The sequence below is a fragment of the Bombina bombina genome, chromosome 4 (genome assembly GCF_027579735.1).
Source record: "Bombina bombina isolate aBomBom1 chromosome 4, aBomBom1.pri, whole genome shotgun sequence".
Classification (NCBI taxonomy): Eukaryota; Metazoa; Chordata; class Amphibia; order Anura; family Bombinatoridae; genus Bombina; species Bombina bombina.
Window position 1 is genome coordinate 601,208,030 of NC_069502.1, and position 26,871 is coordinate 601,234,900.

The window sequence follows — 26,871 nt, forward strand, 5'->3', positions numbered from 1 at the left end:
TCAAAACCTCATTGATACAGGTGAGTTTAAATACAAATTACAGGAGCATCACAAACTATGAATGCAATTATTTCTTACAATTTTGTGAAGGTGCCAATAACTCTGTCCAGTCCATTTTTTAGTTTAGGGTAGAATGTGTTAGATTGGGCTTTTTTTTCCTCTACTTTTTTGTGTCATACAAATACAAACAAAGAAATAAACATGAGAATGTCTAAACATTTGTAATTGCAAACATTTTCTGGGTGAAGTGGTGCATTATCTGACAGAAATGCAGGGGTGCCAATATATATATATATATATATATATATATATATATATATATATATATATATACACACATATATATATATACACACATACATACATACACACACAAGATACAAATAGACATAACTGAAATTTGTCAGAAAAAAATCTACTACTCATTTGAAGTTCAGACTAATTGCTATTGCATTGCCTTTTTATCATGCAGTTGTTGATTGTGCAAATATACTGTATTTCCTGATGCTTTAAGACTTTTGGTAGGGTGTTTCAATTTTGAGCATAAAGGCAGTTGCCAATAAACCACAATATTACAGTATACGCTATTAGTAACTTAATCTGTCTATAAACACGCACATAAAATCACTCATTTGCAATTATACACTGTCTGGTTGGAAGGACACATTAGTGGTACTTACTGTTTTGTGTCCATTTTGACAGGCCACATGCAGCGCTGTTTGTCCCATTGCATCTTCCACATCAACATTGGTGACATGTTGTACAAGGTCATGAAGGAGTTCTGTTCTACCATTTACAGCAAGCCAATGTATCTAAGCAGAAGAATAATAGCAATTTAAAATGTTGGCATCACATTAATTTACATAGAATTGATAACCTAGATAAAACTAAAAGCATAAAAATTGCAGACTTCATCACATTTTAAATTGTGTTGTTCTTTTGCAGTGCTTCTCTGATTTTTTTCTACCCAGCTGTTTTTTTAGTACTGTTTAAGTACTTGTTTATGGCCTTCAACTTCCAGTGAAGAAAAAAATGTATTTCTTGTAGTAAATGTAGTATATATATATATATAAGATTATGTTTACAAAGGTCGATATTAAAAGGGATAGTAAACCCAAATTTATTCTTTAATGATTCCGATAGAGCATGTAATTTTAAGAAACTTTATAATTTACTCCTGAAAAGATAACACAAAGCACATTCAAGATTCAAGGTAAAAACGTTTATAGCTTTATTAGTGCACACAATCTATTGCACTTACAAGAGATAAAATGATTAGATGCCTTATTAAAAAGTCTTGGTATGGAGGGGTGGAGCCAACCGCCAAAGCGATAGGACATGTTACTGAAGAGCTCCTGAAGGCAGACCACTAAAGTGCATATTTATGATATTTTAAAAAGCCTAAACAATGGATAGCTTGCTCTTGGTATAATACTGAGATATGGTTTCTATCCTTGGGGTCACAGAGAAGACTTAATAGTAATACTGCAGACGCAGAAACTAACTAGTGGGAACAACAGCATTATAACTGATAACCTCCTGCACGACGGGATAACTTAACTTCTGACTTCCCATTCAGCAGAGTAACGGTATCTCTGCATTATCCTCAACATGGAAGTAGACCCAACATCTTTTACTCTACTACTGGGAGCTCTAAGTGATAGGGCCGATACCCACTTTCATGACTTACGGGCTCTCATTTCAGATCTGCGCAATCAAGATGGCGCCTCTCTCCTGCCCTCCTGTGACTCATCTGTGTGGAACGGGACAAGGGACTCACCGTTTGCTCCATATTCTTCTCAGCCCACACAAAAAGAGATGTCAGAACAAACAGTGGCAGCCATCTCACAGGAGTTAGAGTGTTGCGATCCGACGCGGCCACTACCTGATGTCCCGCGCTGTGCTGCGGTTGTAATGTCGCACCCCACAGAACTCAACCTGATGATTACCGGTCACCATCTCCCGACCCTCCTCTCTCCTCACCCACGCTCCCCACATACCTCATTCAAGCACCTAGAGGGGTCTGATGAGGCCGATCTGAGACCAGTGAAGACGGCAACAACCTGTGGGCTTCAGCCAGCGGAGATCTCACACGCTTATAGTTTGCTGCCTAATGTTGATCCCGCACGGCAGAGTTGGAGGGGCAACTTTCAAAGGGATAATCCGGTACTTAGGCAGACCTATCCTGCAACGCATTTGCCAGCACAGAGGCGGTCTGGGGTAGGCTGACTCACAGTAATACAGTGCGGCATAACTCGGTTAGACAACAGGCTTGTTTTTCTGTCCCTTGTTGATCTGGGGGTCAGTTACATAAAGACTGGATCTCACCTGTAGACTATTGTGGATTGAATTTACCTACAAGGTACAGCCTCACAACTGCTTAGATTTATAACATTAGAATCCAGACTCTCTTTAAACAATCATTAAGACTCAGTCGTACATGAAAATTTTACAGTTTGATAACAGACTGAGTATGAACTTTTGAGCATTTCGGAAGATTTTATGTTCATTGTGCATTTTTAATGTTATTATAGTAGTTATGCTTCATTGAATACCTATCTGCCGACTATTAAGCTTTACCAACATATAGCTACATATATATACATAGATTATAAGTATTTATATCTTTTAACACTTAACATCATGAAGATGGATTCTGCCATATTGTTTCTTACTTCTGCTTTCCTTTAAGCAGCACGCTGTTTAGACATTATTATATTTCCAGCTGACTTTCCAGTATAGGGGGGCCTATATGTGGTTAGATCTTCAGATTTGCTAAATAGAGTATACTTTGCCCATAAGCTTAGGGATATCTAGGCTATCTACACTCCAAGTGATTTTTGCATAAACAGCTAGATCGCAGCTCAAGCTCACTACAAGACATTTATTCACCTAGAAGCTTCCTACCTTAATTTTTGCAATTACTGTTCAAGCATGTGTATATAGCCCATTATCAATATTGGTCCCCTTCTATATTATTCCTTGCTAACCTAGAGCTATGAGTCATAAAACAAAGTGAGTTCATATATTCCCCATGTACTTGTAAATACCATCACCCCTGTAGATTTAAACAACAAAGGCACTTAGTCTCCCCATAATATTTAATATATGGTGCGAAGAGTTCATATATATTCGCTGTCATATAAATAATTTCTAAATACGTACGAATATCCCAGTATTCTGAGTAAAGTCATTTTCATGTGTTTTTATGTTAGCAGTAGCCATGATTTTTGTTTATACTCTCTCTCGTCTAACTCCTCTGCCTTGTATTGAAAGATGAGAGGTGCAAAACTTGTATTATATACCCCCCCAGACGGGCGCTGAACCAGGGAAGCTTTTATACCGCAATTTCTGTCTCTAATAGCACTTCAACCCATTATTCTGGGGCCTTTGACAAGCTCCAGCTTTATACCTAAAACATTACCTACCTGTTGTAATGATTGCATTTATATGTTAGTTTTGAGGATATGTATGTTGGTGTTTATATATTCTAGTTCTCACCTCTTCACGTTATAGCTCACTTTATTAAAAAAGGGAGCTCTTGTCCATGATAAGCCTCTCTCCTCCCTTTCCCGCCGGAGCTTATTGCCGGCGGGTCATATCCCCACTCCTTTTTCCGGCTTCGTCTATAGATGACATTCCCCTAGGAGAGGGGCTCACCTGGAGATTTTCTATATTCTGAACATTCTACAGCCCTCCTCTCCACATAATACTACAGAGTAACTGGTAAGGCCCCTTACTTCCCATAGTTGAGCTCTGGTTTTACCTTGGTCGCATATTCTACGCATTTATCATTACTTTCTCATTATATAAGCATAACACTATATTTAGATAATTACTTTGCTCTGATGGAGCCATGCCCATCCCAGTAGTCATGTGAATAACAGGTCCCCCCCTGTGAAGCCCACCCTCATATCCATCTAATAAGTCTTTCCATACCTGCTCTCCTGTCCTCTTTGGCTCCGCTCCCCCCATTCCCCTCCCCACTCCACTTTGAGCGGCTCCTGCCCGCTGCGCCCCCTTATCCCCCTCCCCGCTAATTTGGTCCATAAGTGGCCAAACACAAGCCAATCCATGTTTATCCTACTTTTACTAGTTTATATAACGCTATAAATGCTTTTCACGATAATGTGGAGAATATACTTTATCTTCCCCCTCCCTTTCCCCCATAAAACCAACCCTTCCTTGCTTTTATATTTTCTAAATTAATATTTTACGGTGTATTTATCCATCACAAGGCGAGGTCACTTCTAGTCTACATATCATATAAAAAAATAAAAAATGAGGTCTCAATCTAGATGGTCCAAACTCTTTACTAATACCTTTAATAAACAGGATTTATATGCCTCTTCTATTTATATTTAGTTTATTGCCTAATAAACCTCCATGCTCCTTCATAACAATAACCAGCTATAACTTCTCCATTCTTTTACCATTCACCATAGAGTACTATTCTTTAAATCTTTGAATAGTACTCTATGTACACAAGTTATGTTGGCATAACTTGTGTTGTTTACCTGGCAAGTTCATGGTATTAGTACTGTACTATTCTCCTTTGTTACCATTGTTGGACGTTTCATTATTGTTATATTTGTTTATGACTTCAATAAAAAACTATTTAAAAAAAAAAAAAAAAAGTCTTGGTATACTTCTTATCCCAAATTCAGCTTCACATGAATCAGCAGGTAGCAACCTCTGCTCCTCTTGTGTCTTCTGTATACCAGCTAATTCAGTTTGTAAAACCGTATTAAAAACGTTTTTAAAAACGTATTAAACCAGTTAAAAGTCTCTTTTTAAGTGCAGACTATTGTAGTTACAGGTAGACCAGCCTGTCTACGCGTTTCGTTTGTCCTCAGCAAACTTAGTCAAGACAATGGATGTTTGATGTAATTTGTATGAGGATCTACCAATCTACCAATACTCCCAGAGTCATGAATGTGAGATAATTAAGTGGTTTTATTTATTTTATTTAGTTGTATTTATCAGCATTATCAGTATAATTTCTGAAAAATGATATTGTTTATTCAGTTGTATTACAATTTTTTATTTAGTTGGTATTTCAATTACTTGATTGGTATTATTATTAGTATCTTTTTGGTGTTAATATTGTGATATTGGTACCATTATTTCATGTTATCAATAATATAACCAACACTGGAGTAAATAATGATATTTTAAATACAATTTATGACAACAATTTAGGATTGCACAAATTCAAAACAGTATAACAGAACATAGTGTGAAAATTTGAAAAAGTATATATATATTCTGTGTACAGTTCAATTGTTTTTGTTCTAATTTACTCCTATTATCAATTTTTCTTCATTCTCTTGCTATCTTTATTTAAAAAGCAGGAATGTAAAGCTTAGGAGTATGCCATTTTTGGTTAAGAACCTGGGTTATGCTTGCTTATTGGTGGCTAAATGTAGCTACCAATAAGCAAGCACTATCCAGGGTGCTGATCCTAAAATGGGCTGGCTCCTAAGCTTTACATTCCTGCTTTTTAAATAAAGAAAGCAAGAGAACAAAGAAAATGTAATAGGAGTAAATTAGAAATTTGCCTTAAAGGGACACAATCAAAATTAAACTTTCATGATTCAGATAGAGCATGCCATTTTAAACAACTTTCCAATTTACTTTCATGATCTAAATGTGCACAGTCTTTTTATATTAAAACTTTTTGAGTCACCAGCTCCTACTGAGCATGTGCAAGAATAAGTGTGTATGCATTTGTGAATGGCTGATGGATGTCACATGGTACGTGTATGCATTTGTGAATGGCTGATGGCTGTCACATGGTACGTGTATGCATTTGTGAATGGCTGATGGCTGTCACATGGTACGTGTATGCATTTGTGAATGGCTGATGGCTGTTACATGGTACAGGGGGAGTGGAAAAAGACATAACTTTTTAAATTGTCAGTAAAAAAAAAATCTACTATTAATTTACAGTTCAGACTAAGTGCTATTGCATTGTCTTGTTATCTTGCATTTGTTGATTATGCAAATCTACTGTGTTGACTGGTCCTTTAAATGGCATGCTCTATCTGAATCATGAAAGAAAAAAAAAATTGGGTTTAGTATCTCTTTAACCCCTTAACGACAGACGACGTATAGGGTACATCCTGCAAAAAAACGCAGTTAATGACTGAGGACGTACCCCATACGTAGTGCGCTAAACTGAGCGCTGGAAACGATCGAGATCGCTTCCAGCCGCTCTAACAATATTGCAGCGATCGAGGCATCCTGCAATACTGTTCCCGACTGCCGGGACCGGATTGATCACTTCCGGTTTCGCTCCATGTGGAGCCCGGCAGTCTAGCAGAGCATCGGAAGCGATCGGTCAGGCTTCTGATGCTCTGCTTGTGTGCTAAGTGCCTTGGTGGGTCGAGGCACTTAGTTAGGTATAAAAATAAATAAATAAATAATATTTTATTATAACAAATAAAAGCCCCATATAGCCCCCCTCCCCCACCCCCATGAGGCTTCCAAGATGGTGATGCCCAGAGCATCATGGGGCCTCTGGAGGTTTCCCTAGCCTGCCTCATCATAGGGGCAAGCTAGGGTCACCCAATCTAAGCCTTCCGCACAAAAAGATCTCCCTCCCTTTCCTCACTTGCGTTTTTGGAGTTTTTAGGAGAGAGAGATTTATTTCATGTATTTGTTAAAAATTGAGAGACCCAAAGGCTCTTTTCAGATCCATTAACCCCTAGCTTGCCAGTGATCACTATAAATCACTGGCAGTAACATAGCTGCACTCGTTTGCTGTCTGTGCATTTTTTTTTAGGGGTTAATTTTTTTTGCTGTAATTTTTTGAGAGACCCAAAGGCTCTTTTCAGAGCCATTTAGCCAATTTAATTTTCAGAGCCATTAACTGCTAGCTTGCCAGTGATCACTATAAATCACTGGCAGTAGCATAGCTGTACTTTTTTGCTGTCTGTGCATTTTTTTAGGGGTTAATTTTTTGGTTGTAATTTCTTGAGAGACCCAGAGGCTCTTTTCAGATCCATTAACCCCTAGCTTGCCAGTGATCACTATAAATCACTGGCAGTAGCATAGCTGTACTTTTTTGCTGTCTGTGCATTTTTTTAGGGGTTAATTTTTTGGTTGTAATTTCTTGAGAGACCCAGGGGCTCTTTTCAGAGCCATTTAGTTAATTAAGTTAATTTAAATTTAAATATTTTTTTTAGTAATTTTTTTCTGTGACAGATACAATAATGTCACAGAAAACATAACACATCAGAGTCAGATGCCTTTATGTCTGACTCAGACCCCAATGTTGACTCTGCCATATGCTCAGATACATCATTAGATGCAATCTCAACTGATAGTGATGTATCTGTGGCTGCTAGTCCCCCTGCTAGCCCCCCTGCCAGAAGGAGGAGTGTTGCTGCCATTGCCGCTGAAGAGTGGGTAACGCCTCATCTCCAGAGGCCAGATATCTCACCCTTCACAGCAAATCCTGACATCAATATAGATGTTGCAGGTTTTAGCCCTCAATAGTTTCTGGAGGTGTTTCTGGTCGATGATGTATTGGGGAACATTGTCGCCCAAACTATTTTTTTATGCCCATCAGTTCCGTGCTGCAAAGCCTGAGACATATTTGGCAAAGCAGCAATGGGCCCCCATCAATGTGCCAGAATTTAAAAAATTCTGGGCATTGACTATGCTGATGGGCATAATAAAGAAACCCTCCATTCGCTCCTACTGGAGTACTAGCCCCATCTGCTCTAGCCCCATTTTTCCCAGAGTATGTTGAGGCAGAGGTATGAAATGATTCTACATTTCATGCACTTCAGCGACAACAGCCTATGCCCCCCTAGGGAGCATCCCCAATTTGACAGGCTGTATAAAATCCGCCCCGGATTACCCACTTTCTGTCAGGTTTGCAGAGGCTTATACACCTGGAAGGAATATATGCATTGATGAATCCCTAATGAAGTATAAGGGAAGGCTGGGATTCAAGCAGTATATTTCTTCCAAGCGCTCCAGGTATGGGGTAAAGGTGTATAAGCTCTGTGAGAGCGAGACTGGGTATACTCAGGCCTTCCGGGTGTATGAGGGAAAGGATAGCCACCTTGACCCTCCAGGTTGCCCAGAACATATAGGAACCACCGGCAATTACCCCTAATGAACAAAGGGTATCACTTATCACAATTATTATAAAAGTGTCCAATTGTTCAAGCTACTGTATTGCTTTGATACAGTAGCTTGCGATACAATTAAAAAGGACCGCGCAGGTTTCCCAGGACAAATTGTACACACCCGGCTACGAAGGGGGGAGACCTCAGTTCTGCGCCAAGAGGATCTGTTGGCACTTAAAGGGACATGAAACCCAAAAAAAAAAATTGTATGATTCAGATAGAGAATACAATTTTAAACAACTTTACTTCTATTATTTAATTTGCTTCCTTCTCTTATTATCCTTTGCTGAAAGGTTTATCTAGACAAGCTCAGGAGCAGCAGAGAACCTAGGCCCTAGCTGTTGATTGGTGGCTGTATATATATATATATATATATATATATATATATATATATATATATATATATATATATATATATATATTTTGATTGTGATTGGCTCACCCATGTGTTCAGTTAGAAACCAGTAGTGCTCCTTCAACAAATGATACCAAGAGAATGAAACAGATTAGATAATAGAAGTAAATTAGAAAGTTGTTTACAATTGTATTCTCTATCTGAATCATGAAATAATTTTTTTGGGTTACATGTCCCTTTGAGTACAGAGACAAGAAGGATGTATACCTTCTTACCACCATCCACACAGAGAAGGCGGTGGCGGTCTCTGTATGTGGCAGAGCTGAGATCATAAGGAAGCCAATGTGCATCAAGTCTTATAACCGGCATATGTGTGGGGTTGATCTGGCAGATCAGCTGCTGCAGCCCCCCCGAGGATGCTGGGGCTTTCCTGGCGGATCCCAATTCTATGGAAGAGATTAACACTACCATAAAAGGCCTTAAACTCCATAAATCCCAGATGGCTATGAAGCTATATTTTATATATATATATATTTTTTATATATAAATAAAAAATTTGTAAGCCTACTTAGCCCTCTCCTGCTTAGGGTATTCGGTACGGCCATGGACACTGGTGGTTTCCCCAGAGACTTTTTAGAGGCATCCATCATCACAATCCCTAAGCCGGGGAAGGATCCCTCATTCTGCGAGAGCTACCGCCCAATCTCTCTTATTAATGGAGATTTGAAGATTTATGGTAAGATCTTGGACTTGCGTCTGAACAGGGTACTACCATCACTGATCCATCCTGACCAGGTGGGGTTCCCCCCTGGGGTGCCAGGTATCGGACAACACGAGGAGGCTTTTAAACATCTTCTTCGAGGTGGCCTCACTCGAGATCCCATTGGTTACCCTGTCATTAGATGCAGAGAAGGCATTCGACAGGGTCCGGTGGAACTACATGACAGAGGTACTACGTTTTTTCAATTTCCCCGCCGTGTTTGTGGCTATATTTAGGACCCTCGGCTAGTGTAAGAGGGTTAGGGTTTGTTTCCAGGACCTTTGTTATAAAGAATGGCACAAGTTGACAAAGAAAGAAATAAAGAAAGATAGGGGTTTTTATAGCACTCATACTTACTTATAAGGGTATGAAGTTAGTTTAAAAAACTTTACTTTAATTATTTGTTTAAAAGATATGGGGTAACAACCCCTAACGTTACACACGAACCACTACCTAATATCAAAGAAACTAAACTAAAAACAAGCCAACAGTCACTTCTCTGTTTCCTGGCCGATAGCAGGAAACGTCGGCATCAGGTGGCTGAAGTGACTGATCAGCAATATTCAAAATATTTAGAGCAAACGCGTTTCGGCTATGACCTAGCCTTTCTCAATGCTATATTTTGCTGACAGTTAGTAAACCCGAGGCTACCGGGTGCGCGGACTTTTAAACCCATTCTCAAACCGAGAATTAGCCAATTGGGTTAGTTTCTGGGAAGACGCCTTCTTAGTATCCAATGGTTACACTGGGTGGAAGACGCCTACTCACTGGATTGGACTATATGGCTGAGAAGTGTATTGGGTATGTCGCGCATGCGTGTTCATCCACTAATAGCATATATAGAAAATCACTTGTATAACAGCTGCTATATTGCAAAATTATATATATCTATATTGATTGAAAAGGTAAGTATCGTATTCAAACGTGAACCATTCAAAACACAAACTTAATCGATATTATACTCAATCGATTCCAGTATAGCGATTGTTATATACCAAAGCTTTAACAGTGTTATATCGTTGTGAAATTTAACGGCGCTATTTGCAGCTGCAATACTCTTTGTAGCCATATGTTAATCCAAAAAGTGCTAAACACTGTACATTGAAAGCTTTACTCTGATGATAAAGGATTTTCACATAAGTATCAAGCAAAACTTAGGTATGTTAGGTTACGTACTTAATTATTATAATTCCCCAAAAATAATATTTCTTGGGATTTATATGGGTTTGATTCAATATATAACCTCTATGTATAGCGATACTAATTAATGTGAAAGGTGAGTCTTAAGCTTAATCCTCACTAGTAATGTATGTACCTTATATATCACCTAATATCTGCTTAGAAGTGTACAGGTGACACAGTGGTATTACATCTCAGGCTACAATATAAGTTTTCACTATTAATGGCATTAATATGAAGCTTGGGAAATCAATGGCTTAGAATCCTACGGTAAATATCTTTTTTAATAATTATTAAAATTAATGTTTTAATAGAAAAAGTTTACTTAGATATATATTTTCTTTCTGGGTCCCAATCTATACACATATGGTATTGACCAGAAATCCTAGATCATAAGGATCCTGGTCAGGCATATATTATATGTAGACCGGGACCAGCAAGCAGTGCTATAACGTTCCATACAAGAAGTGATCTCTTTCTGCTATATATCACATCAGATATATACCCAGTAATTGTTATATTCATTCATACCATGAGGCATGACGGTATTTAAATTGAAAACCCATTTAGTTTCCAACTGTAACAATTTATCCTCAGTGTTACCTCCTCTTATTCCTGGCCTCAATTTCTCCAGACCCCAACATTTTAGGGCACTAGGTTTCCCATTATGACATTGTAGGAAATGCCTAGCGACACTGGTAATTTGTTTGGATTTGTCTACATCTCTTTGTGTCCCTTGTCGCCTCTATTGTTAGCCTTGATGGTAGAGCCTTTGGTGGTCAGGCTTCGGGTGACCCCGCTTGTTCAGGGCCTGGTGCTCTACGACACCTCACACTCTCTAGCGCTTTTCGCGGATGATTTGACAGTGTTTCTATCTGAGCCAGAAGATTTACTACCGGAGCTGTTCAAATTCATCCTTACTTGTGGGATACCAATACCAAAGCTTTAGGACACGGATGAAGGGAGGGACAAGACAGGAACCTAAACGGAAGGCACCACTGCTTGCAAAACCTTTCTCCCAAAAATAGCGTCCGAAGAAGCAAAAGTATCAAATTTGGAAAATTTGGAAAATGTATGAAGCGAAGACCAAGTCGCAGCCTTGCAAATCTGTTCAACAGAAGCATCATTTTTAAAAGCCCATGTGGAAGCCACCGCTCTAGTAGAGTGAGCAGTAATTCTTTCAGGAGGCTGCTGTCCAGCAGTCTCATAAGCCAAACGGATGATGCTTTTCAGCCAAAAGGAAAGAGGTAGCCATAGCCTTTTGACCCCTACGTTTCCCAGAATAAACAACAAACAAAGAAGATGATTGAAGAAAATCTTTGGTTGCCTGCAAATAGAACTTCAAAGCACGAACCACGTCCAAGTTGTGCAATAAACGTTCCTTCTTAGAAGAAGGATTAGGACACAGAGAAGGAACAACACTCTCCTGATTGACATTCCTGTTAGTAACCACCTTAGGGAGGAACCCAGGTTTGGTACGCAAAACCACCTTATCAGCATGGAAAACAAGATAAGGCGAGTCACATTGTAATGCAGATAATTCAGAAACCCTTCGAGCTGAAGAGATGGCAACTAGAAACAGAACTTTCCAAGATAGAATTTTAATATCTATGGAATGCATGGGTTCAAACGGAACTCCCTGAAGAACATTACGAACTAAAGTTAGACTCCAATGCGGAGCAACAGGTTTAAACACAGGCTTGATTCTAACTAAAGCCTGACAAAAAGCCAGAACGTCTGGGACATCTGCCAGACGCTTGTGCAATAGAATAGACAGAGCAGATATCTGTCCTTTTAAGCAACTAGCTGACAATCCTTTCTCCAATCCTTCTTGAAGAAAGGACAAAATCCTAGGAATCCTGATCTTACTCCATGAGTAGCCTTTGGATTCGCACCAAAAAAGATATTTACGCCATATCTTATGATAGATTTTCCTGGTAACAGGCTTTTTAGCCTGAATCAAGGTATCTATGACCGACTCAAAGAAACCCCGCTTTGATAAAATCAAGCGTTCAATCTCCAAGCAGTCAGTTGCAGAGAAATTAGATTTGGATGCTTGAACGGACCTTGAAACAGAAGGTCCTGTCGCAGTGGCAGAGTCCATGGTGGCAGAGATGACATGTCCACCAGGTCTGCATACCAAGTCCTGCGTGGCCACGCAGGCGCTATCAAAATCACCGAAGCTCTCTCCTGTTTGATTCTGGCAATCAGACGCGGAAGGAGAGGGAAAGGTGGAAACACATAAGCCAGGTTGAACGACCAGGGTACTGCTGGAGCATTTATCAGTACTGCCTGAGGATCCCTGGGCCTGGATCCGTAACAAGGAAGTTTGGCGTTCTGACGAGATGCCATCAGATCCAATTCTGGTGTGCCCCACAGCCGAACCAGTTGAGCAAACACCTCTGGATGGAGCTCCCACTCCCCCAGATAAAAAGTCTGACGACTTAGAAAATCTGCCTCCCAGTTTTCTACCCCTGGGATATAGATCACTGATAGATGGCAAGAGTGAGTCTCTGCCCATCGGATTATCCTAGAAACTTCCATCATCGCCAAGAAACTCCTTGTTCCCCCCTGATGATTGATATAAGCTACAGTCGTGATGTTGTCCGACTGAAATCTGATGAATCCGGCCGAAGCCAGCTGAGGCCACGCCTGAAGAGCATTGAATATCGCTCTCAATTCCAGAATATTTATCGGTAGGAGGGCCTCCTCCTGAGTCCACAAAGCCTGTGCTTTCAGGGAATTCCAGACTACACCCCAGCCCAGTAGGCTGGCGTCCGTCGTCACTATAACCCATTCTGGCCTGCGGAAACACATTCCCCGGGACAGATGATCTTGTGACAGCCACCAAAGAAGAGAGTCTCTGGTCTCTTGATCCAGATTTATCTGAGGAGATAAATCTGCATAATCCCCATTCCACTGTTTGAGCATGCATAGTTGCAGTGGTCTGAGATGCAAGCGAGCAAACAGAACTATGTCCATTGCCGCAACCATAAGTCCGATTACCTCCATACACTGAGCCACTGACGGCCGAGGAATGGAATGAAGAGCTTACAAAAAAAGGAGATTCCAATGGCACTACTTATTAAGTAATTGTAGACTTTAATCCAATAACAGAATACTTAGGTATTATTGACCAAAGTTTCGGGTTAGGTGCTGTGTATATTAGAAATTGCAAACTTGGAAGTTTGTGGAGAACAGAATTTCTGCACAATAAGTATACACTTATAGCACTCAAAAGTCTGAAAGAATAAATCACCCTTGGGTGATACTAAAAATCATAGGTATGTCAGTATTGTGGTAATTATGGGTAAGATAGATAGGAAAAACCTGGATTTAAAAATTAACTTTTATTAATCAATGTTAAAAGTGTTCTCACACACACACAACACACAATTAAAACTATGAATAGAGGGAATGGACTCAGCGTGCCCTTATAATCATAAAACGCTATAAATGTAGTGTAATGCTTATCATAGTCATATATTCATGGAAATGGATTCAATATATTAACTGGCTTATAAATAATAGCCAGAAGAATTAAGTGTAATTCCAGAGATATATGAATAGACTTCTAACTGGTATGAACTCTTTATTAGTAAAGGACTGGGGTGAGCAATCAAGTCGCCCACGTTAGATAAGGCACTCACAAGTAAAGAAACAAGCGAAAGCACATCAATACTTGCTGTGTTAGAAATTTTACATGGAAGGCTGTGTATTCAGAAATTCTGAATACAGCAAACTAGCTAATAGTAATGTGTGTTAAACCAAAATGTTAATATCAGACTTAAGGTGTCTGTATAATGGGTAAACACTACAAAGTTTAAAGCCAGTTAATAGGTGTAATAATATGTAAAAAACAGATTCATCTCTGGTGGGACTTATTAGAGTGTATTTATAACGGTTAATAAGCTAGATATAGCTGAAATATACCCACATTATACATTCCTATATAGGTATTCGTGGTGTTACTGTTATACACTAGTTCTTCATTAAATGTTATTTGGAAAACAGTTCACAGATTACGTGACTGAATGGAGAAATATTCCACTTAGTTCAATACACCAGTGATACCTATGATTTTTAGTATCACCCAAGGGTGATTTATTCTTTCAGACTTTTGAGTGCTATAAAGTGTATACTTATTGTGCAGAAATTGTGTTCTCCACAAACTTCCAAGGAATGAAGAGCTTGGCAGGTGGTTAAAATCTTTGATTTTCTGACCTCCGTCAGAAAATTTTCATGTCCACCGAATCTATCAGAGTTCCCAGGAATGGAACTCTTGTGAGAGGAATAAGAGAACTCTTTTTCATGTTCACCTTCCACCCATGAGATCTTAGAAAGGCCAACACTAAGTCTGTGTGGAACTTGGCTAGTTGGAAAGTCGACGCTTGAATTAGGATGTCGTCTAGATAAGGCGCCACTGCTATGCTCTACGGCCTTAGGACCGCCAGAAGGGACCCTAGCACCTTTGTGAAGATTCTTGGCGCCGTGGTCAACCCGAAGGGAAGAGCCACAAACTGGTAATGCCTTTCCGCAAGAAACCATTCCTCACACTGAAGTTTTCCTGTACTCCTCAGCTTCTGTGGGAACAGCAGTGGACCTTAGTTACAAATGCTAAGATCATCATACTCCAGGCAGAAATCTTCATCTATGTCCTGCCTGAGAGTAAATAGTACAACACCGGTACCATTTAAAAATAACAAACTCTTGATTGAAGATAAAATAAAACTAACAGTTTAACACCTCTTTCACTTTACCCTTCCTGCTTATAGCTGGCAAAGAGAATGACTGGGGGGTGGAGTTAAGGGGGGAGCATTATAGACAGCTCTGCTGTGGTGCTCTCTTTGCCACTTCCTGTTAGGAAGGATAATATCCCACAAGTAAGGATGAATCTGTGGACTCGGTACATCTTGCAAAAGAAAATGACTACCCAAAAGTTTGACAAAGACTGATGGTTGAATTAGTGCATGGAAAGTGTTAAAATACCTGCATTTCAAATACCCTAGGATGTCTTCTTTTCAAAAATATATGGTTTGATGGGGGTAAATTACATTGGCCGGCTTCAGAAATGACCCAAATAGGACATGGGTGCATGATGACAGATGTGAAAATTCCAACTTGGAAAAATGGAATGTGCCCCTAAACTTAAGGCCTTTTAGCCCCCTGAGAACCCGACAAACCTATTCATGGGTGGTATCACTGTACTCAGGAGATGTTGTTGAACACATATTGAGGTGTTTTTTTTGCAGTAACACATAACAGAAACTAAGAATTCATGCCTAAAGTATAATGTGTGTAAAAAAATAACACAAAAAAATGAATACACAAACTTTGACAAAGACTGGTGGTATAATTAGTGCATGGAAAGTGTTAAAATACCTGCATTTCAAATACCCTAGGGTGTCTACTTTTCAAAAATATATATATGCAGCCACCAATCAGCAGCTAGAACCTAGGTTCTTTGCTGCTCTTAAGATTAACTAGATAAACCTTTCAGCAAAGGATAACAAGAGTAGGAAGCAAATTAAATAATAGAAGTAAATTGGAAAGTTTTTAAAAATTGTATGTTCTGTCTAAATCATGAATGTCTAATTATGACTTTACCGTCCCTTTAACTTAAAATAATAAGAAACTTGAATGTCAATTTCAAAGATAATTTCATAGTTGTTTGTATTACAGCTTAAACCCATTGTTCACATCCTTTTTCACATGATTTGACAAACTTTTTGGATTATTTTACATATATGTCTACAAACATCTTTGTATAGCTTGTAAAAAGCCCAAGGCTGGCTCCTGCATATTTTTACTATCTCCTAAGACTCATAAATGTGACAACCCCTGCTTTATAATAAATTTTAGGCTAAACAAAATACATGTGAAAACAAGATTAATTATTTTTCTACTTACAAAAATCTTGCTTTATATTCTGTGCTATATTCTGAAGAAAATGCATTACAAGAACTACAACCTCTAAGGTTCAAGCTTGTCTTGTTTTAGCTATTGTTAAGGCAAGTGTACTTTTGAAGACGTGAAGGATGTCTTTGCAAATTGATTAATTAATGAAGCATTTGCAGTGGCAACCCATTATAAGCTATAAAACACCTACATGCCATAACTATAGGAAAATCAATTAGGAAAAAAAACAATAAATCAGCATACAATCATATGCTGAAACATTCACAAATAACGGAGTATGAGTAGACACAAAACCAAGTCTCAAAATAATAATTCCCTGAAATAAAATGCTATTATTATGCACGATCAGCTAATCCAAGATGTATACTAAACATTCTATGACTAGAAGTACAAAATATTCAAAAATATTCCCAATACCTGCAATAAATAGGAAGTGAACAGAATGAACAATGTATATGATGATAATTCCACAGCAAGATTGCACAGTTCATAGGTCATACAACCACAAAGCAATATGTGGTGTAAAAAAAAAATCCTATGGTTATAGTCAAGAATTAGATCATCTAAATGAATAGCCGCCTACAGTCAGCAAACCATATAATGTTCCCGTGAAACCGGATAACACGCAAGCACTTGTGTGGTTGCATCAAACATACATTAGTGATAAAAGGGACATGAAACCCAAAATGATTCGCTCATGGTTCAGATAGAGCATGCAATTTTGAACCGCTTACTAGTTTACTTCTTTTATCACATTTTCTTCATTCTCTTGGAATCTTTTGTTGAAAAGCAGAGCTATAAGCTGAACCTGTCTGGGGCACTATATGGCAGAGGTTTTGCAAGAATGGTATCTATTTGAAAGAGCACTAGATGGCACTCTAGACACATACCTAGGTATCTCTTCAACAAACAATACCATGGAACAAAGCACATTTGATAAGAGAAGGAAATTGGACACTTTTTTTCAAAATTGTATGCTTTGTCGGAATCACAAAAAGAAAATGTTTGGCTTTCATATCCATATAAGTAACTAAGAAACAATATAAATGCTTTTCTACAGAATACATAACACTATGCTCTAGAATCTTTGATAGTGAAAACAAGAAAATTAATAAATAAAATAATTGTACATTTATATAAAGTAATTTTTACGGGACATGAAACCCACTTTTTTCTTTGATGATTCAGATAGAACTTGTGATTTTAAACAAATTTTCCAATATACTTCTATTATCAACTTTGTTTAGTAGTCTTGGTATCCTAGGTAGGCTCAGGAGCTGCTGATTGGTGGCTGCACATATATGACTCATGTTATTTGCTCACCCAATGTGTTAACTATCCCCCAGTAATGCGTTGCTGCTTTTTCAACAAAGGATACCAAGAGAATGAAGCAAATTAGATAACAGAAGTAAATTAGAAAGTTGTTTAAAATTGTATGTTTTGCCTGAAACATTAAAGAAAATGTTTGGGTTTCACGTCGTTTTTTATCTCTGATATTTCTATTATTATATTCGAGTGCTAAGCCAGGAAAATACAAAAAGCATTTTACTTACAGCAGTCAGTCCTTCATTGTTCCGGATATTGACATCTGCATTGTATTCTAATAATCTACTCATGCACTTCTTCTGTCTGTGAAAAAGTAGTGTTAATACAGACACATTATTCTTGACATTTCCAAAAATAAAAAGACCCATTTTAGTCATGGCTGCAATACATTAAATGCTTCACACACACACAAAAAAGGCAATCCTTGTATACAGAAGAAAAATACTTTAGGCCACATCTGTATTCTATACTTGTTATATCACAAATAATACACAGTTATAATAAAGTAGCATAACAATATTAATCTAAAGTTGGGGGACCCTGATCTAATGAGAGCTTGCAATCTAGGTTAGCTGATAATTAGGTGACTAGGCTATTAGAAGCATTACACCTAGGAAGTAAATCAGTGGATTATTGAAACCAATGTGCTATTTTCCTAGCTATCAAAGCATGGTTTGTTGCTGTTTTATAAATAAGGTTCTAACATACAAGAATGAAAATAATAAAGTTTATGTCCCTGTTATAAAGCCCTTAAACAATAATCTTGTAACTTCACATTTAGATGTAAACAGATGTATATCACATATAGGTGTGTACAATATATATATATATATATATAGTGATATAAGGAAAAGTGCACTCCAGATTTTAGTCCATAACAGCCTTGGGTGCTATATCAAAGTTACAATAGCATCAAAACATGAAGCACTCCAAAGGTCTTTTATCCTGATCACCTTTATTAGTGAACGTTTTCGGGCATAAAATAGCCCGTCCTCAGACTTACAAGGTAAAGGTGATCAGGATAAAAGACCTTTGGAGTGCTTCATGTTTTGATGCTATATATATTATATATATATATATGTAAATAAAATACAGGTTAAGTCAGAAACCTGGGAATTCCTAGGATTACCCAAGCAGCTGTGGGTAAAGCCCAATGTACTGTAATTCATCTGTGGGTAAAGCCCAATGTACTGTAATTCATCTGTGGGTAAAGACCGATGTACTGTAATTCGGCTGTGGGTAAAGACCGATGTACTGTAATTCCCCCATCTACACAATTTTTTTTATATTTTTGCCCCACCAATCCTCTGGCATCCCCCCAAGTGAACCTTGGGGAATGAGGTTTACAAGGGGGGCTTACCCAATATCTGACTTTACCCGCAACATAAATATTATTCTTTATTATCTTTCCAATGGACAATAAAAGCTATAAAATTGTTTACCCATTTCGAGCTGCCAAGTGAAGTGGTGCGCAGCCTGAAATATCCTGGTAATCTGGATTAGCTCCTTTCTTTAAAAGAAGAACCAGACACTCCACAGATCCACAACTAGAAAAAAATAAATCACAAAAAAGTCCATGTATCCAATTGTATTAACAATAAATAAAATACAAAAGTTATCATATGTATCTTATTGTCCTGTAGACTGCAAACATTGCAAAACATAGAATTGTTAAAATAACATACAAAATAAAACAAACAGTAATGTTAACGGGACATGAAACCCAACATTTTTCTTTCATGATTCAGCAAGAGGATACAATTTTAAACAACTTTCTAATTTACTTCTATTATCTACGTTTTTCATTCTCTTTGTATCATTTGTTGAAGGAGCAGCAATGCACTACTGGTTTTTAACTAAACACATGGGTGAGCCAATGACTTATCAGCATATATATGTAGCCACCAATCAGCAGCTAGAACCTAGGTTCTTTGCTGCTCCTGAGCTTGCCTAGATAAACCTTTCAGCAAAGGATAACAAGAGAAGGAAGCAAATTAAGTGATAAAAGTAAACGGGAAAGTTGTTTAAAATTGTATGCTCTGTCTAAATCATGAAAGAAAAAATGTTGTTTTCATGTCCCTTTAAAGAGAACCATTACATACAGTAGAATTGCATAATCTGCAAATGAACAATAAAAACAAAATGCAATAGGATATACTCTGATATACTCTGAATTACAAATTACCAGTAGATTTATTTCTAGAAAATTTGCAAAGATTCCATTTAATTTCCCTGCCCACTGTGACAGCCTTCAGTCAATTAAAGACTCATATACGTATACACTGTAAGCTCTTACACATGCTCAGTAGCAGCTGGTGATTCAGAAAGTGTCCATATAAAAAGACTGAGCACAAAATAATAGCAGTAAATTTGAACTTTTTACTTTTAAAATTGAAAAGCTCCATCTGTATCATGAGATTTTATTTTGATAAATTTGTTCAAAATCTAGGAGCCAGCCCATAAATTTAGGAGCCAGAAACTTTTATATTATGTGTTACACCTAAAATACTCCCCTGGTGACAAGGTTCATCTCACGTTAACCAGGACATTTAACTGCACTGCCGTTCCTTTCAATATACCTAACACACCAACTAGACTGCCATTTCACTCGGCAGTGATAGTGTTTTATGTAACATGATGCAATGTGATCGATTCATTAAATATTATGCACAGCAAAATATCTTGATCGATTTAAAGATTATTAGTAATGACGCTGAGTCGGTTCAAACAATTATAATGTGGCCGCAGAAAGTTACTATAACATTAACAGTTTTGAGACCATGCCCTCATGCCTAAGAAGCCTCTGATCACAAGATATGAATTTTGGCTTTTAGGATTGATTGTGATATTTGCTGATAATCAATAATATTTCACGTTTTACCTATTGATATTTCATTATGCTCAGGTATTCATCTATACACTAAATATGTATTTGGTTGGTTTGTTTACACTCCATCACCATGACAACTGCACTTTGGGCACAATTTTACACAGGGGGAGGGGTTTATTTCCTTTATATGTCTGTTTTCTTATGTTTTCTGTTTGGTCTGAGGAAGGGGTAACTGGTTCACCGAGCTTAATTTTTGCCCTAAACACTGCTTTTTGGTTGTAAAATCCAGCAAATGTGATCACTCATTCTATTGAGATAGATATTAATAGACAGTTTGTGTGTGTAAATATCACACAAACATACATTATATCTAAATTACATGCAAACACATACATTATATAACAACCCAATAAGAGTTGGATTTGTATTTTGCCTAGAAAGGATACGGCTGCACCAAGCTAAATTTAGGTGTGGCTTGTAGCAACCAGCAGGACGAAGTAGGGGCACCCATGGGTGTCTTGGGGAATCTAAACTAGGGCTGCAGTGCTTTAATTTTCAGTCTGTGATAAAGGGACAGGGAAATGAAAAGAAACTTTGACATGTGTATGAATCAACTGCTCAATTGAAATTTAACGTAAAGTATAGCATTGTCTTTTCAAGATGCATTTGTTGATTATATAATTTTACGGTTTTAAAAAAAAAAAAAAGACAAAGTAGAACTCGACAAATCCAGGTGCCAGTGGCATAGTTTCCTTTCATGTCTGTATCAATCACAGACTTATAAACGTACATACTATGAACTCTTGCGCTCTGAGCCATGAAAGTTTAATTTTGGCTTTCATGTCCATTTAAATGTAATACAATTTACTTCAGAATGGTTATTAAACCATTCTAGCTAAATATCATAAAGAGGAATGTTAGATCAGAGATTCTTAAACTTTTTTCACATGAGACCCCTTTTTATATTGGAAATGTTATTCTGAAATGTTCTTTGCACCCCCATCATTATAAATATAGTCCAAAACAAACCCCTTGTCTGACAGTTATACAAATGATTGTTTTTACACATCAATATACTACACAAGTGAGGGGATTTATACAAACAATGAGACTCTTTGTCTAACTCCATATGCCAACCATATAGGCTTCTCTCCATGAGTGGCGATAATCAACACCCACAAACTGAGTGTACTCTGCACACAATCTCCTGTAATATTTTTGAGCAGTTGCCTTAGCAATTTTTAGCCAAGTGACCAAAAATGTGTGTGCACATTTCAAAAGGTACACAATTAGCCATTTGCTTACTTAACATAAACTAAAATACAGAAAGTTACTCAATCATAAACCTCACACACACACATATACAATCACAACTCACACTCACTCACCTACACACGGCCTAGGTGTACAATGACATTAATACCAATACATTTAGCTGCATTCATTTTCCTTTATGAACAAGGTGTGATAAGAGTTCAATACATTTAGCCAAACAAAATACACATTTGAAGAAAAAACAGAAATCAGCAGCAACCTCCTGTTCCTTTCTGCCTAATTACTTCACTACAGCTGTCCCTGTCTCCCTGTGCACAGTACAGTATCAAATCTTATGGTGACCCCCAAAAAAGATTTTTAAGTTACCCGTCGGGGGTCTTGACCCCCAGTTTAAGAGGCACTGTATTAGACTACCACATTTTTTTTAATATAGATATAAAATCTAAGGAACCTGGGCTCAACTTTTTTTGTAAAAGTATATGAATCCACCGACTCTCAACAATATATATTAGTGTGATTTTTAAGTTGAACAAATCAGTGTTAAATGGAACATTAGTTCAAAGGAAATGTCATCTCTTTTTTCTATAATTCTAAACATGACTTCATTTAACTACACCTTCAAAGAAAGTATTGTTAGAATACATTTCATTTAAAACTGGGAAAAACAAATTGCATACTGTATTGATGATGAGGAAGAATGAAACTATTTTTCTAGCTGGAACATCTAATTTTCACAGAGCATTCAGCAAACTCACCCAAAAATGTGTGACAATGAAAAATGATCACAGCCGTGGTTTAGCCCCCATGTTTGCTTGTATGTGTTCTGTGCAGTCAATGGGTTAAACCACAGCTGTGTAGGTGTAATGAGCAATCAAGGGAATAAGTCATTGCCACATTCACAATACCAGCAATCAAGTAGTTATCTTACCACTTGATTGCCCTGTGTATTTCAGAGGCTACTTTGTGTGCAGTTGAAAAGAAGATTTATCTGTCTGTGAAAATGTAGTTCTCCCTCTGTTCATGACATTACAGGATAACAACTAATCAAAAGTGCAGAGTAATTGTATGCTCTGTCTAAATCATGAATGTCTAATTATGATTTTACTGTCCCTTTAAGGGCCACATTTAAATAAAAAAAAAATATTTCCTAAAAATGCTCAGTGGCACAGGGACAGATTTAGATAAGGTTCTGTTCAGCCTGCAGAGGGCTCTCATGAGTTGTCACCCAAAGATGACCTTTTTAGTCTTGCTTTTTCCTAGGCCCACTTAAACTACAGCATACGTCGTTAGTTCTGCATTTTCTTAAGGGCCACAAAAAACAGTGACAGGGGCCGCATGTAGCAATTGGGACATCAGTTGGCCAGTCCTGTTTTACAAGATTTATAGAAGATCTGTATTTTGATCAAGAACAAGACAATGCTGTTTAATATCAAAATGGATTCCACTAGAGTAGTGACTGCCTGTTGTGGAATCAGAAATGCAATGTCTGGACTTTTGTGCAAAGCTAGCACCTGGTTTTCATACACATCTACACAGTTTTACTAGTTATATGTTTTCATATTCCAGTTTAACACATTCAGTTTCCTGCATTTTGTTAATGATTTTAATATTTTGTTTAATTTTAAACAACTTTCCAATTTACTTCTACCGTTTAATTTGCTTCCTTCTCTTGTTATCCTTTGCTGAAAGGTTTATCTAGGTAAGCAGCAAAGCAGCTGCAGATTGGTGGCTGCATATATATACCGATTGTCATTGGCTAACCCATATGTTCAGTTAGAAACCAGTAGTGCATTACTGCTCCTTCAACAAATGATACCAAAAGAATGAAACAAATTTAATAATTGAAGTAAACTGGAAAGTTGTTTAAACTGTATGTTCTACTTAAATCACAAAAGAAACATTTTGGGTTTCATGTCCCTTTAAGGTTTCTAAAAGGTAGCTCTTTGCACCCCTCCATGCTAGGAAGTTGGCCATCACTGATGTAAAATAACTAACACAAAAAATACCTTTCGTAAGATACAGGTGGAAAGGGTTTCCTATTGTTGATTGCTATTTTTGTATTCAGAATACCTGGATTTTATGGGATATGTTATGGATAGCGACAGTTGTACAACATTGTTGCAGAATTATAGCTGTCAATATCCATCATACTCAGACCACTCAAAGGTTGGAAGGCAAATTTCTCTCTAATGGGCATAACTTACATTTCTGTATGCAAAGGCAAGATACAGTATATACATATAAGATAATGCTCAATAAAATAAGTATCTCAAAAAAGCAGTGAATATATGCTACAAAAATCTGAATCATAGCACACAAAAAACTCATTTAAATGGTATGAATCCAAATAGGTATCTGCTGTAAAATGTCAGTTTTCTTTATGCCACACAAATCATCCTTAAATGTATATGAAACACAAAACTTTTCTTTTGTGATCCAGACAGAGAACATCATTTTTTAAAACGTTTTCAATTTACTTTTATTATCAAATGTGCTTAGTTCCCATTGTATCCTTTGTTGAAGAGATACCTAGTAAGGTGTCTGGAACACTACATCACAGGAAATAGTGCTGCCAGCTAGTTCTGCAAATGGACACAATTCTTGCAAAACTGCTGACTTATAGTGCTCCAGACACGTGCAAATGTCTGAGCTTAAAAGGATACTTAACCCAAATTGTTTCTTTCATGATTCAGATGGAGCAGGCAATTTTAAGCAACTTTCTAAATTTTCTCATATTAAATTTAATTTGTTCTCTTGGTATCTTTATTTGAAAAGCAGGAATGAAAGCTTAGGAGCCGGCCCATTTAAAGGTTCAGCACCTGGATAACGCTCGTTGATTGGTGGCTAAATTTAGCCACCAATCAGCAAGCGCTATCCAGGGTGCTGAACCAAAAATGGGCCGGTGTTCTATCAGAATGTGCTCCTTTGTCAGAATCTGCTACCTCTGACTGTGCATGCTCTGTATTACGTAATCACACTCCACATGTTAAAAAGGAATGTGTGAAATGTTATTATGTAAATCAGCAGAATGCGCACTCAGTGGTAGCAGATTCTGACATGGAAGTTCTGCTGTCAGATTTTGCTACTGCAATAAATGTGCACATGCTCAGTTCAAGCATTTATCACGAACCACAATAAAAGCGGGTCCTACACACAATTATATCTCATTTTTATATGTAATGTTTATTTATATATTTTCTCAGTATATATATTGTCACGGTGGATGATAAAAGTGTGTCCTACACAATATATATATATATATATATATATATATATATATATATATATATATATATATATATATATATATATATATATATATATATATATATACACACACACTGAGAAAAGATATAAATACAGATTCCATATAAAAATGATAGATAAATGTGTGTAGGGCACACTTATCGTCCACAGTGACAATATATATATACTGAGAAAATATATAAATAAACATTACATATAAAAAGATATAAATGTGTGTAAGACACGCTTTTATTGTGGATCGTGATAAGTGCTTGAACTGAGCATGTGCACATTTACTGCAAAATCCGACAGCACAACTTCCATGTCAGAATCTGCTACCACTGAGTGCGCATTCTGCTGATTTACATAATAACATTCCTCTTTAACATATGTGAAGTGCGATTACGTAATACAGAGCATGCTCGCTCATAGGTAGAACATTCTGATAAGGTAGCTAATTCTTATATATTAGGGACAGAAAATAGGATTTGTGGCATTGAAGCCAAGTGCTGAATTAGGAACTCTATATATTACAAATATTGTGGTTAAAAACAAACACTTTATTTAACATATATACAGACAATACCAATTCCTGAAACTGGAATGATAAAGTGAGATTATCACTACCACTTCTTCATTTAATTTATTCCAACACTAAAATAAAATAAAAACAAAGGGCCAAGAAACCTGGGGGACAGGTGTGGATGGGAATAAGGAATGTTTCTGAGAGAAAGGGAAGAGTTACCAGCATCCATTCAAACACCATACAGTCTAAGCGCTCAAAGGCGTCGTCCTGCCTGCGTACTGCTGTGATTTAACACAATCAGCTGATTTCTAGCTCAATTCCCTGTGTATCTTGAAATCGTGCATGCAGTATCTCATGCGGTGCAAACCGCCAAGCATTCACTAATTGTGATTAAAATAATCATTTAAACCATTGCTGGCATATCTGCCACTTAGTTTTATACTCTGCCACTTAATTAAAGCATTGATATAGCTTATTTGTACTGTTATGCTTAAAACTTTGTAACAAAAGAATTGTCTCCCAAAACGGTAACAAAAACCGCTACATTCACAACACCACCGTCCCACATGCTCCGCCCACGACGCATTTCGTCACTGTGCGTGACTTCGTCAGGGCATAGGGCAGGGGCCCAGCCTCACATTACTCTCTTTATTGCTTGCTGTTGTCTGGGTAACTGATGTGCATGTGCAGAAGTGTTTAGAGCTGCAGATGGCGATCTCAAATAAAAATATGGAAACTCCTTTATCTGTAATGAGCCATTGTGTTCTATATTATACAAAAAGCCTTCGGAAGGCCAATAATCCCAAATTAAGGTGTAAGCTATGTAGAACAAAAAACGCCTTTATATATTTAAAAGCGAAAATTGTTATTCACATACTCTTATAGGTAAGCCTATAATCGCATATGTCAGAAGATAATGTAAAGTGTACTTTATTCGTGATATGCTATTAATATCACTGGAAAAAATGTGAAATGTATCTACAAGTTGTTAGTTCAGTTGTCTGAAAAAATAATGCGAACAGGAGGTACTATACATATAACCTGCATTCACATTGACGTGATATTGCTTAGTCCATTGTCTCCTGATTATCAACAGTGTACTATCTAATAACTGTACAGAATCTGTAGTACATATCAAGAGGGTATTAAAGATATCTAATAGATGTTAACATCGATGACTACGTTATAATAACTTTAATATTGCTAGGATTCATTTTGATACCTATTGGTTATTTGGGGCAATAGGTGTTGTTACAGAAAACCTTTGAAAGAAATTGATTCATTTTAAACCTTTTGGGGAGGCAGATTGTA

General features: G+C 37.3%; 1 protein-coding gene across 2 annotated transcripts in view; it reads right to left on the bottom strand.

The window, feature by feature from the left end:
* The window catches only part of HACE1 (HECT domain and ankyrin repeat containing E3 ubiquitin protein ligase 1), a 338,264-nt gene that overhangs the window by 282,517 nt on the left and 28,876 nt on the right, over positions 1–26,871 (bottom strand). For both annotated transcript variants that reach the window (XM_053710580.1, XM_053710579.1), the window contains exons 4-6: positions 19,126–19,230; positions 17,911–17,986; positions 681–812 (exon numbers count right to left, since the gene is read on the bottom strand). In XM_053710580.1, the coding sequence (XP_053566555.1) occupies positions 681–812; positions 17,911–17,986; positions 19,126–19,230 (313 nt within the window). The remainder of the gene's footprint in view (positions 1–680; positions 813–17,910; positions 17,987–19,125; positions 19,231–26,871) is intronic.